General features: G+C 36.5%; 1 protein-coding gene across 1 annotated transcript; it reads left to right on the top strand.

Moving 5' to 3' along the window:
- The first annotated feature begins 337 nt into the window (after nucleotides 1-337).
- On the top strand, nucleotides 338-11,682 carry LOC116129469 (topless-related protein 4-like). The gene is made up of 17 exons (XM_031415215.1): nucleotides 338-423; nucleotides 1,028-1,207; nucleotides 1,296-1,406; nucleotides 2,179-2,313; nucleotides 2,406-2,547; nucleotides 2,641-2,736; nucleotides 2,824-2,967; nucleotides 3,966-4,088; nucleotides 4,176-4,367; nucleotides 4,440-4,556; nucleotides 4,661-4,756; nucleotides 5,504-5,692; nucleotides 5,943-6,108; nucleotides 6,204-6,310; nucleotides 8,050-8,483; nucleotides 8,628-8,985; nucleotides 11,210-11,682. Exons 1-17 carry the CDS (start codon nucleotides 338-340, stop codon nucleotides 11,543-11,545), a joined length of 3,012 nt encoding a protein of 1,003 aa, XP_031271075.1. The 3' UTR covers nucleotides 11,546-11,682.
- The last annotated feature ends 1,680 nt before the right edge of the window (nucleotides 11,683-13,362 follow it).

Genomic DNA, 13,362 nt, shown 5'->3' with positions numbered 1-13,362 from the left:
AAATTTAATACATAGAAAATAACATTATTAAATCAAAGTCGTTTAATTTACGGTGTACCGTTTCCAAACATAAGCGCGCAACATAGGATATTTTCTCCATTTTGTAATGAGTTAAAAAAGAGCGCGCTAAATCTAATTCGTGTGATTGCTTACCAGACAAGCCATCTTCCCTCACAAAAAACACTCTGCAGTTTCAGAACTCAACATTATTCTACAGGTAATACTTATAACCCTAATTATTAAATCAAAATTTGAAATGGCTTCTGTAATTCTTGTTTGCTGCTTTGAATTGAAGGCCTATCAAACGTTTGAGTGAACTTCACGCTGAAACAAGAGAATGTCGTCGTCGCTGATGAGAAGAGAAATTGTTTGTTTGATACTTCAGTTCTTGCGTGAACACAACTACAATGACACTATTCACACGTAACTTTGTTCTTTTTCTTGCAATTTGATCCTTTTAGTTTTAATTGCTTCTTTTCTTGGACATTTGGTTGTGGTTTCTTTGTGTTTGGTTGCTTAGAAAAAAAATGAGGGAAATGAAAAAAAAACATAAAAATAAAAGAAAATGTTATCTTCAATTGTATGTTGTACTACGTCGTTTTGTCTTTAGCTTTTGATGTGATGTAATGCAATGACCTAAGAAAGAAAGGAAGAATGAAGAAGGGAAATCTTTTCGAAATTTGAAGGTAATATTCTATTGTTATTTATTTATTTTTTTTTATGAACCTTTAATGCCAAATAATAAATAATTCAAGAAGTGTGATTTATTTGTTTTTAAAAGTTTTAATATTATGCTTCATTCAGTTATTTTCAAGAGAAAGAAAAAAATGGATGATTGAGCTTAGCTACTTGCTAGTGTTATATTTTTTATAGTTCAAGAATATGATTTACTTTTCAAAAATTTTCTATGCTACCAAACTGGGTCACTTGTTAAATCTATAATTCTTTGTATGGGATTATTTTTTCTCTAATTTTTTGTGATCTTTTTTTATTTTTATTTTTATTTTTAATTTTTGATTGATTGAAGATTGGAAAAGGAGTCAGGAGTTTTCTTCAATATGACCTACTTTAAGGACATTGCGGCAAATGGTGAATTGGATGAGGTTGTGAAGTATTTGCCTGGCTTTACAAAATCCGATGACAATGAATACTCAAGACTCATGTTCTTTGAGATTCGTAAGCAGAAGTACCTTGAAGCACTAGATCGGTACCTTCATGTTTATCTAGTCCTTACTTGGGCATATTTGTTTAAATTGAAGTATAATATGAATGCATTGATCTTGATTTATTTGTAGAGGCGATATAGCGAAGGCTGTGGAAATTCTTAAGGAATTGAAACGCTTCTCCGAATTTGATGACACAACTGTCAAGGATCTTACGTATCTTTTGACTTTGGAAAACTTTAGGTATGCAAAAATTTCTTTCAAACTTTTCAAATTGATCTGTTCAATGCTTTTGGGTGTCTTATACAATTTATGGCCTAGTACAGTGTGTGGTGAAAAAATTGCATGGAAATGGACATGGACTACTATGCTTGAATATTGCAAATGGTTTGTGTCAGCTACTTTACTTAGCTGTAAGATAACAGTGGGGTTTCTCGAAGAATTTCATAGTTAATATGCTGGTCACGATTGATGATTGACTTCTCACGATTAAAAGCTATACTTGTTGTATATCAAAAACTCCAAAAATGACAATTACCAAAAATAAAAAATAAAAAACATTCAGTGCTGGCATTAGATGCTCTAACTTATTGTTGTGCCCTCTCAGTCAAAACTGGAATGGGCAATCCTAGGCAGCTTGGTATGGCTATGCAGTTATTAATTTTTGGCAAGAACTAATGATTGAAAGTTTAGTCAATGAATGTTTAATATCTAAATAAGTAGGTTTTTCATAGAAAAGAAATTGCCAACATAACATAAGTAGGATGATTTCACTGTTCTAACGTTAGTGGAGATGTTTTCTTTTTGTACTCATGGTTATTCTAGGAAAGAACTGGAATGAGCACTTAATGCCACGGTCTTATTTTTCATCTTTAAGTGCAATAGTTATGCTATTAGACAAAGGCTTGAGGTAGAAGTGTTAAATCATGCATGTAGTTAAAAAGTAGCATTTTATGCATCTTCCTGTCCGTACAAGTTTAATGGAAGATTTTTCTACTTTCTTAATGTTTTGAAGCCTCACGAAGCAGTATTCAAGACAGGTAATGCTTGAAAAGTTAAATAACTGGGTGCTGAAAAACCCAGTCTTTCATGACAAACTTCAGTTTCCTAATCTAGATGATTCAAGGCTGACGACAGTAATCAATCAGAGGTATAGCTTGGACGAGGAATTAATTTGTTCTTCTGTTTGAAAGATGTATTACCAACTGAAATGCTTATTCTGTTGTTATTGTTGATCTGCAGTTTAAATTGGCAGCATTATATGTGCATTAGTCCAAAGCCTTACCCTGATATAAAAACCCTCTTTATGGACCATAGTTGCGAGCCACCTAATGTCAATTGTGATCCTTCTGCAGTAACTAAAAATATCGGGTTTTTCACCAAGGTAAATTTGATCTCCTAGGCTTTGTAACGTGAGGTGACCAACCCTAAATATTAACACAACAGAAATTCTGAATGTCCCTTACTTACCATTCAGGAACCTGTGATATTCACATCTGCTTCAAGTTCAAACACTAGAATTAATGTTGGGATTGCAGATGGAAGGGTGCAACTTTTTCCAGATGCCAGGCAGGTGAGCAGTGAAGCTGTTTTCTTGTGGTATTTTGATGCTAGAAATGTTGTAATTGCTTTTGGGTCTAACAATTTTATATTATTTTAGAATGGAGATACTCAATTTTTGCCATGTGTGAAATCAAGAGTCATCGATGAGTCACAGAAATATAAGATCTGGCGGCCAATTGTAATCAATCAATCGTCTGGACTTCGTGCCTTGCGACTTCAAGATAGTCTTTCACCAGAAAAGGTGTGTTTATGAGCTTATACAACTCTTCCTGAAATTAAACTTGGGTGATGCTGGTTTTGGTGTCAACTTTAGGGAATAAAGTGTTGGTACTATGACAAGCAATTGGTCATTTTATTTTTCCTAGGTCAAGTCATGTTTGGGGTCATGACATAGGAATTTTTTCTTGGTCCATTGCATCCTGCAATGCACTATATGCATGTGCTATTTGATCACAGGATTTTGTCATGTGATGCTTGCTCTTCCATGCAACATACTGGCAGTGTATACACATGCAAATAGAAAAAGAAAATGGATGTATGTAATTGTCTACCCTATACCATTTGTTTGTGTGTTGTTCAACCATATATATATTCCTGGTTGATATGCTTTTAGATCCGCTCTTAGAACTAAGTATGCTCTAGATTTTTTATGATTTCTGCGAGGGTTACCTTGGGGTAAAGTCCTAAAATAACTTCTAAAGTTTAACTTCCAAATTAAGAGCTTATATATGATTTCTAGTTTTTAATTATGATTTGACCTTCCACCCTCTATTTTACTAAAATTTTCATATCAATGATTTATCCTAGTTTCCTGGTGTTTTGCTGAATTTGCTAAAAGATTCTGGAAATATTCTAGTTTAGGTATGTTTCTCCTTAAACCAGCATTGGTTAGAGGTCCAAATGTTTAATTTGTACTAAACAGGGTCTTGGCCGGTCAACCTAAATTAGAATGTTATGAGAATTTTTTTCCAACATATCATTCAGTCTAGCTTTCTCTTCATCATGTTCAAAGTTTTAAGTGGAATTGATTTTCCCAAATTGAATTTTGTAAAACCATAGTCTAGCACATGAAATTTTCTGGTCCATGTAAGCAAGTTTTTCTGCTAAATATGAGGAACCTGGTTCATCATGGTTCTTTGCATTTGTGAGTCTGTTTTGTTATATCATCAGTTTAAATTAACGCTAGTATTCTCTTAAATTGTGTTTGTATACATCACTTGCTAATTCTCGTTGTCTTTATACTTGATGCAGGTTGTTAAGTTGATGTATACACATGCAGGATCTGCGATAATAGCATTGGCTAATAATGCCATGCACAAAGTATGGAAGTGGCAGAAAAATGAGAAAAATCTAAGTGGAAAGGTATATATTCTTCACTAAAAAGGCATGCTTTTCATCTCCTAGTTATTTTCATTGAGCTTCTGTTTCACCGAGCTTTTCCTAGTGCAGGCAACTAGTGCTGTGCCACCACAATTATGGCTGCCATCTAATGGCATAAAGATGAGCAATGACATCGAGAAGATAAACAAAGAAAATGCCCTTCCATGTTTTACTCTTACGAAAGATGATGCCCATCTTTTGTCAGCATCAGGGGGGATGGTTTCCTTATTCATGATGCAGTCGTTTAAGGTAGAATATACAGTAATTTGCTCAGCAATTTCCTGCTGTCTGTGTAGGAAGTTAATGTTTTTATTTGTGCAGCTAGTGGTGAAGTGCTGCCCCCCACCTCCTGCAGCAACTTGTCTTGCCTTCCATCCAAAGGACAATAACATTATTGCAATCGGCATGGATGACTCTTCAATTCTTGTCTATGATATCAAGTTTGCTAAGGTGTTTTTCCTTAACTTAGGCCTAATTTTGAGATTTAATGTTCAAGTCTGTATTAGATTTTTCAAATTTAACCATTTGAAAATATGATGTTAATGTATGCACAGGTTAAAAACAAGCTAACCGATCACCAACATAAAGTTACTGGCCTTGCATTTTCTGTTGTTCTTAATGTGCTTGTATCATCTGGAGCTGATGCTCAGGTATGCTTTATATACAAAGGATCAAGAGTGCTACAAATGTATCTCTGTCTGTCTGTCTCTGTGTCTGTCTCTGAATCTCACACACACATACACGCTCGTCTTTTAGTCTTGATAATGCATGCATTTTTATGGCACTCCATATATGTATGTATAGTATAAAGCAAAAGGGCTATTATAAGATGAGGAATGGGCCTGTTAAAATTAAAAAAAAAAATGTCAAAGAAGGTGCTAAATCTTGTGAAATTAACGTCTCAATACTTTATCTTAGTTTGTATCAAGGTCCTCCTGGTATAGGAAGGCTTCATGCCACTATCTGGATTGCTGTTTCTGCTCTTCTCTTATGGAGATCTTATTTTCTCTTAGAAAAGAATATGTGTCATTGTCTATTACAACTCTGTTTTTTCCCTAATGACATACTTGGGTTTTCTAAAGGAAATATCAATCTCACAATTAGACTACAAGTCATGGTAGATTTATGAGCTGGAATCTTTTTTTCTTTACCGTTGTCAAATTGTTTATCAATATTTTTTTTATTTGTGAATACTAGAATATGTTGAATATGATGACTTTTTGATGAAAGCACTTTTATTAAAATTTATGTGGTTAGACAATAAATTTTTCTTTATATAAATATCATTATTTTGACTTGATTATGCACAATTATCACATTGACAGTTCTTGTGTTTGGCATATCTTGATTCCACCTAGATGTTAAACTCAGGATAAATTGAATTATGCTGTTTGCAGCTGTGTGTGTGGAGCTTGGATGGATGGGAGAAGCAGGCTAGTCGATTCCTAAAGCTTGCCAATGGGTGTGTACCAAGAACTATGTCACCGACCCATGTTAACTTTCAACAAGATCAGATACACGTGCTTGCTGTGCAAAGAACTCAAATAACCGTATATAAAGCACCAACACTAGAGCGTCTTGAACAGGTGTGCCAGGAATTCTTCAGTTTATTAATACTTCGGCTTCATCTTAGTCTGCTCTTCCATAGTCTTATTAGTGTAAACCAATTATCAAACCACTATAGTACTGCATGCATATATCATGCATACGATGATCTTCTTTTTGGTGTCCAATACCTATTGTATTGTATGCCCAAACAGTAACTTTCTTGCTAAAATATCTGGGTCTAGACCTTGCAATTTTCGCTTAAGTAATACCTTGTTCCCTCTATCACAGTCGTTTCGCACGGGACCAACTGGTACAATAATAATGGATGCTGTGTATTCATGTGAAGGCCAGTCAATCTATGCAGCCCTTGGAGATGGAAGTGTGGCTGTTCTAAATGCCACAAGCCTCAAGCTGAAGCAGCGGATCATCATCGGGGAATATGTTCCTTCTAATCACCGGTATACATATCTTCTTCCTGAGCCATATAGCACATATTTTTCCTGCCACCAATACCTGCCCTTAGTGCACTGATACAATTGCTCTGCAGCTCACGGATATACGCAGTTGCTGTTGCAGCCCACCCATCTGAGCCCAATCAGTTCGCCCTTGGACTTTCTCATGGTGGAGTCACCGTTTTGGAGCTAATGGAAGCAGAGGCTAGCTCTAGCTGAAAATGTTGCTGAAGGATCATCGATGATACTGCGAGTACCTCACCGGGTCTTCCCCATTTTTATTTTAAAGGGGCTACAAAGTTTACATTTCTTACCTTAGAATGCACAGGTTGTTACCGTATGAATACAGCTAGTAGTTTAACTTTTGACGATCTGGAGTAATAGTGAAAAGATACATAAAAAATGTTCATATAACACAAGAGTTAAAAGAGGGTAGGAGATTATATGCTAGTAAAGTTGGTGTATATGTAAATAATGACTAACGATGGCAGAATTCTGCTTTACGCTTATCATTCTCATACTCTAAATTAAACACCGGGGTTTTAGGTATAAAGGAAATAGGATCTTGATTTGAATACTACCGGTTACCCAATGAGCACCATTATCTATCTTGATGAATAATACTACATTTATAAAATTTTCATACAAATTCATCCATACAAATTGATGTGTTTAAATGTAAGTGGATGATTTTGTATTAAAGATAAATTAAACAATTGATGATCCAAACCACAATTTTAAAACCCGGCTTGGTGCGGCCGTTTCAACTGGGACTCAGAGCTGTCATTGGGTCGGGTTAGAGGTGGCAATGGATTGTGTCGGCACGTGGGTTGACACGACTCACAATTTATTTGGCACAACATAAAAATTTCGTGTCATGCCATAGCCCATGCTGTGGGCATGTGGGTCGACACGGCACCGCCCATGAATTAAAAAAAATAAAAAAATTTAAATTTTTTGAGAAAAGCCTATGTGGCAAGTGGGCTGGCCCATGAAGGCACTGCATGGCCCATAGGGCCATGGGCTGTGTTATGGGCCTTGAGTTTTGGTTGTCTGACATGGCACAACACAACCCATGGCACGGTGGGTCGTGAAAATTTTGTTCCACCGCCACGTCTAGGTCCAGTTACAAAATTTCCTATTAATTCAAAACCGTATAAATTAGAGTATCAATCCGTTAACAATTGTTGGCTAAATTGTTAGGGCTTTTGAAGAGAAACTATTAGTGAGTGTAATGGTGGCAATGTCGTTGGAAAAATCTCATTGTCATCGACGATTAGGGAGGTGAATGAGGGAGGGGTGAGATGGGTTTTGGTCAGGAGGCTGAGGGGAGTGTTTTCTCGGTAATGGGGAGTTTTGTTGTCGCTAGAAAGTGGAAACATGCCCTATTTGTTGACGCCGACAGTGGTGTTTGGGGTATTTTTACAAGATTTCAAACCTATAAAGACTTACATGTAATTTTTAAGGGTATTTTTGTTAGATTTTAAATATTTGGACACCGGTTTAACCTATCGGTCAAACCGGTCCACCCGGGACTCGGCCAATTTGCTTGGTTTTACTCTAGGTTGGGTTTTAAAACATTGATCTAAACACCCATTTTAGTAATAAAAAGTAAAAAAAAATTCCTTTTCAGTTTATTAATGAAAATTAATTGTTAATTTATTTAATAATATTATTATAAACAAATTTGAGGATAAAGGAGACAGTGCTCCCGCAAGCCAAGCACTTGCTATTTTATAATCTTTATCGTTTCTTTCACAATCATTCGACGTGTCAAGATCATACGCAGCCATGCGACCTTATAGATTCTTACACTGACACGTGTACTTCTTCATGCACGTATTTATCTTTGTTGAGTTGATAACTTGATATACAAATACGAAAAACACTGATACGCTTTTATCTAGTTTCTTTCTACTCTCATTTCATTTACCAAAATGCAGCAGACAACGGAGCAAGACAGTAGCCCCGATCATGAGGTGGAAAATCAACGGCTGAGAGACAAGAAAGTGAAGGATATAACGGCAGACAAGAGGCGGCTAGTGGAGGTGCCGTACACTGCATCCTTAGCTCACACCATGAACACTTTAGTGGCCAACAAGGTTGTGGCGGTGCCGGTGGCTGCACCGCCTGGGCACTGGATCGGTGCCGGTGGGTCCATGATCTTGGAGTCGGATAAGCAGACGGGAGCTGTCCGGAAACACTACATAGGTATGCTTACTATGCTTGATATTTTGGCCCACATTGCCGGTGATGATCAGGTGAACGGTGGTGATGATGGGTCTGATCTTGATAAGAAGATGTCCGTCCCTGTTTCGTCCATCATAGGACATTGCCTTGAGGGTTTAAGTCTCTGGACTTTAAATCCCAATACTAGGTGAGTCAGTATGCACCTCAATTTTATTAATGTTTATTTTTCCAGATTTTTAGGACAAAAGTTTCAAAATCTTTCAATAATGGACATTCAACTATCATTTGTCATTATTGATTAATTGCTTAATTTCGTCACAAATTAATGCAGCATTATAGACTGTATGGAAGTGTTGAGCAAGGGAATTCATCGGGCCCTGGTTCCAGCGGAGAGCCAGATGGAGAACGTTTCAGGAGTTGAACTTGTGGAATCTGCGTCGAGCTATCGAATGCTGACGCAGATGGATTTATTGGAATTTTTGATGAACAACCACAATGCCTATGAAATCGAGGGTATTATATCGCAGTCTGTGAGGGAATTGGGAGCGGTGAATGAAACTGTTTTCGCCATTACTGAACGTACGAAAGTTATCGATGCTATCAAGTGCATGAAGGCTGCTTTGTTTCATGCTGTTCCCATAGTTAAAGCCTCTGAAACCCTTGAAGAAGATCCCAAGCAGCTTATAAAGGTAAGTAGTCAATGTTATTAATTTTTTAACATATTTTACTGATTCAATAATATCTTAGACTAAGACCATTAGAAGGACGGTAGGTTTTTTTGGGGTCAAATTGAAGAGGTACTTGGGCTGCCGACGTCCCGTGGGGATAGAACCATCAATATGACAAAGAGAGAGCAGTTACAGACATTTCATTATGGGTGTCAATGATATTCTTGAAAGAGTAAACGACATGTTGCCACCCAAGGTTTGACGAAATCTCAAGTGAGTATCACAAGTTCAATTTATTCCAGATTCTCACCCTTAAAGTGACGGAAAAACGTTTGATATAATGGTAAAGGGGTAAATTGGTCATTTTACATGGGCGGCGCACGTTAGCAGACCACCGCCTGCAACAGTCCTCCGGCGCACGTTAGTAGACCACCGCCGATAAACTTTTTTGCTCTTTTTCCGGCGATTTTTCCACCCAAAATCACCCTTGTTACCACCATTTGACTCCTCCAATCCTCGCCTACAAAACCCCTAACGTTTCCAGCCATGGCAGCTCACCGTTTGCTGTCCACCACTTCATCGAAAAACGGCCAAAGAACACGAACTCTCGGCCGACGAATGACGACGAGACGGCTGCTGGGGACATGGGGCTTTTATAGATCTGGATACGGTGGTTTCATTGGTGGTGTCCAATTGGATTTTCACCGCCGGAATTCGGTGAAGAACATCAAAACCCTAAGTCTAACGGTGCCGACGATTGGAGGGGCAAATGAGTGGGGAATGAGAGGGGTTTTGGACGATGGAATACGGGGAAGGTGATGGAGTGACCAGGACATTCGACGTCGTCGGAAACAGCCCAGATCGGGCTGTTTCCGATGAGGGTGTGTAATGATCGGGGGTGTTTTTGATATAATTTGAAAATAAAATGGTAAGTTTTATAATTCTAATAAATTAGGGGTTAAAACATAATTTATTAATTTAGGGTTAGGGGCATTATGGTAATTGCACGTCCTAAACCCTAAAAATTCATAACACTGTTACTTTAAGGGTGGGAATCTGGAATAAATGAAACCTGTGGTACTCACCTGGGATTTCGTCAAACCTTGGGTGGGAATATGTCGTTTACTCTTCTTGAAAAGATCTGAACATGGTAGGTGAAAAAATTGTGTAGTAGTGGAGACCTTGGTTGGAAATTGCACTGCCTTGGAGATGTTTATTAGTTTGGTATGAAACATGCGTCTATTCAAAGTCATCTATAGTTTGGTGGGTGCGTTTGGTTTGAAACTGCCACATGCATGATGTGATAGAGAGGTTATACTAGTTAGTTTGGTGTAAGTGCTAGGGGATATCCAATCCGAAAAAATTGGATATCCGAAAATTTGGATCAGATTCGGATATCAATTTTCAAATGATTCGGATTTTTGGATCGGCTCTGCAAAGAAATCCTATAGCTGGATCTGATCCGGTTTTGTCTATAACTACAAGTTTTAATAAGTTTTTTTGGGGTCCTAGGTAAAAAGTGGTAAAGTATGTGGACTATCGCAATAGAATGACAACTTTGGGGGACAAAAGTAATCAAATGCTGATGTGGCAGGGGTAGAGTTATGCAAAATTTTAGGGGGCAAATAATATTTTTCATGAAAATTTGGATAAAACAGGATCAGACAATATTCGGATCGGGTTCAGATCAGGATTCATCCTTGTCCGAATTTCTGGATTGGATTAAAAAAATGCAAAACCGGATTGGATATCCGGTTTTGCACACCCCTAAATTGTCCATAAGTGCCTCATCATCAATAGCGACTTGATTAATTAAACTATGGTTTATCTCAGTTGTTTTGATGTGGGACGACACTTGGGTTATTGTATTAACTCGTACACTTATTCATAGTATATATAGAACCTATGGGCTATGGCTCTTTGATAAGCGAGTAGTTCTATTCTCAACGGACTTGTCAAGCTCCAAGAAGTCAACAACTGGCAAGGATAACAGTCCGATGACTAAACTGTGGTGGACAAGAAATGGAGGTGAAAATTTTTGAGCACATTTGTTAATACAATAGAGAGAGAAACCGATATCAGGCTTCATATAGCTTCACTAAATTAGTCGAGAACAGAAGAAATTTCTTATAGAAGGAGCCATGCATATTAGGCCTAGGTTCTGAATTAGATTAAGTTCATCAATTAAATGCAATGTACTTAATAATTATCATTTGATAAAATTCTTGATCACCTTTGTTTTCAGGGGAACGGGAGGCAGCTTATAGGTACATTTTCAGCAACAGATTTAAGGGGTTGCCATTTTGCTTCACTTCAAACATGGTTGCCTCTAACTGCTCAAGACTTCACCCAGAGGATCTCAACAAGCCCTCTGAATACAGCTTCCAACACAACTGAACCAAGACAACTCATAACATGCCACATGGATTCGCCGCTCGCCCAAGTGATTGGTAAGGCTGTGACGCACCATGTCCACCGAGTTTGGGTGGTGGATCAACAGGGCTTGCTTGTTGGTCTTGTTTCTCTCACTGATATGATCAGAGTGCTAAGAGCCTCGCTGTTATCTAATAATTCTCAGTAATGTCATCTTAATAGAGTTTGAGATGTGATGTTTTGGCAATATTTTTGAAGGTTTTTTGTTCCTGTTAAATACCATTTTGATAAGTGGTTTCTTTTAGCTTGGCTTTTAAAGAAACAAAATTAACTTCAGTTGTTGTTACATAGCTTTATTATACAAAATCTCTGTATACATTTGGTTTCAATAATAAAAAGTGTATGTGAAATACTGATTTTGAATTTCAAAGGTTGGCCTAGCAGGTCAAGAAGGTTTGATTCCTTCTTTGATTTTCTAGGTTCAAACTAATGTCACTTATCATATTTGTGGTTTATTTTGGAATATTAGGTTTGTAGGGTGTTTAATGAGTTCTAAATATTAGTTGAGGTATGCGTAAGCTGATTCAGACACTCCGATCATTAAAAAAAAAAAAAAATTTTGGAGTTACATATATGTGAATTTAATTGGTAATTAAATTTAGATGAAATAAATATTTGTGATTGTAATTTGCAATATTCTCATCGAGTCCAACTTCTCCAGAGTGTGAAATTATGTGTTGTGGCAATTTCTGTTTTGTTGTTAAGATTTTACGCAACAATTAGTGAAATTTGATTGACCTTTACAAAATCGGATTAGATGTAAGCGTGATTAATTAAAATCAACAAAGATCAAACAGTTTTTAAAGTGGTTAGATAAGTTACAAATTTTCAAGCTTACGTTTGTTGTTATCCTATTGATGCTTTGAGTAAAAAAATAAATATGATCTCTCTAAAATTGCTATCCCTTTACAATGAGTTTTTTTTTAGGGTTATTTATATAAGAATTTGACAATGATAAGTGAAGAGATTATGGCTTAATCATGAGAAGTTAATCATATGATTGACGTGATCATGTCAAATCTAGAACTGGATGATAAGGTTCCGAGATACTCTCTTTGATATTAGAGGATAAGACTTATCAGTAATCTGTGAGACAATTGTTCATTCAGCTCGCTCCTATGAGTTCAGCTCGCCGCATCGAGCTTCACTAATTCCGAGCATGTCAAAAACTCTCACACAACATGTTTTCTTACAATTTCTATTAGCACATGGACTATTCATGAAAAGGAATTTGAAGGAAAATCATTTGATTTTAATTGGAATGGGTGTTTCATTGGTTTTGTGAGTAGTGATTCTGTCACAGCCTCAATGGGAGACTTTGCTCAAACTTATGGTTGGGTCAAGGGACAAGAAGGGCCGAGTCATATTTGGATTCAACCTCCTTAATTCTTCAAGAAAGTTCATGCACATGCTTTAACCCACTACCAATATACCCTTAATTTAAGTGATGCTTATCTTACCTTAATTTCTAGGACATTTGCTAATTAATTAGATTTCTAATCCCATTTGGTTACCTTAATTTCTACCAATTTATATTTTTTTAATTTTTGTCTAAATAAGTTAAAAGTCTAGATCATCAACCTCCACCTACCTCTTGGATTGCCCAATTCTAATATGGTTTTATATGTTTATATGGAGCATTGCTTTTTGTTTCCACCTATGTTCTTCACATATAATTCCTAAATTCAAGCCATAAAATAATATAAAATCTTATCTTTTACCGACACAATACATCATTGATCTTTTGAGTAAAAATATATTGGACAATATTATAGTTACAATTCAATCTCACAAACTTTATTTCACAAACTTGTAATTAGTTTTTGATGAATTTTTCTGTTTGACTAATTACGAGTTTCACGTTGAGATTGTGAGAATGAGTTGTGAGTCAATCTTTATTAAAATTGATTAGATATGTTTATAATAAACTAATTATATGAAATAAAAAATATTAAAAGAGATAAA

The sequence above is a fragment of the Pistacia vera genome, unplaced genomic scaffold, assembly GCF_008641045.1.
Source record: "Pistacia vera cultivar Batoury unplaced genomic scaffold, PisVer_v2 Contig106, whole genome shotgun sequence".
In the NCBI taxonomy this organism is placed as follows: Eukaryota; Viridiplantae; Streptophyta; class Magnoliopsida; order Sapindales; family Anacardiaceae; genus Pistacia; species Pistacia vera.
Note: the sequence above shows the minus strand (reverse complement) of the source record. Positions and strands in the feature narration are given on the sequence as shown.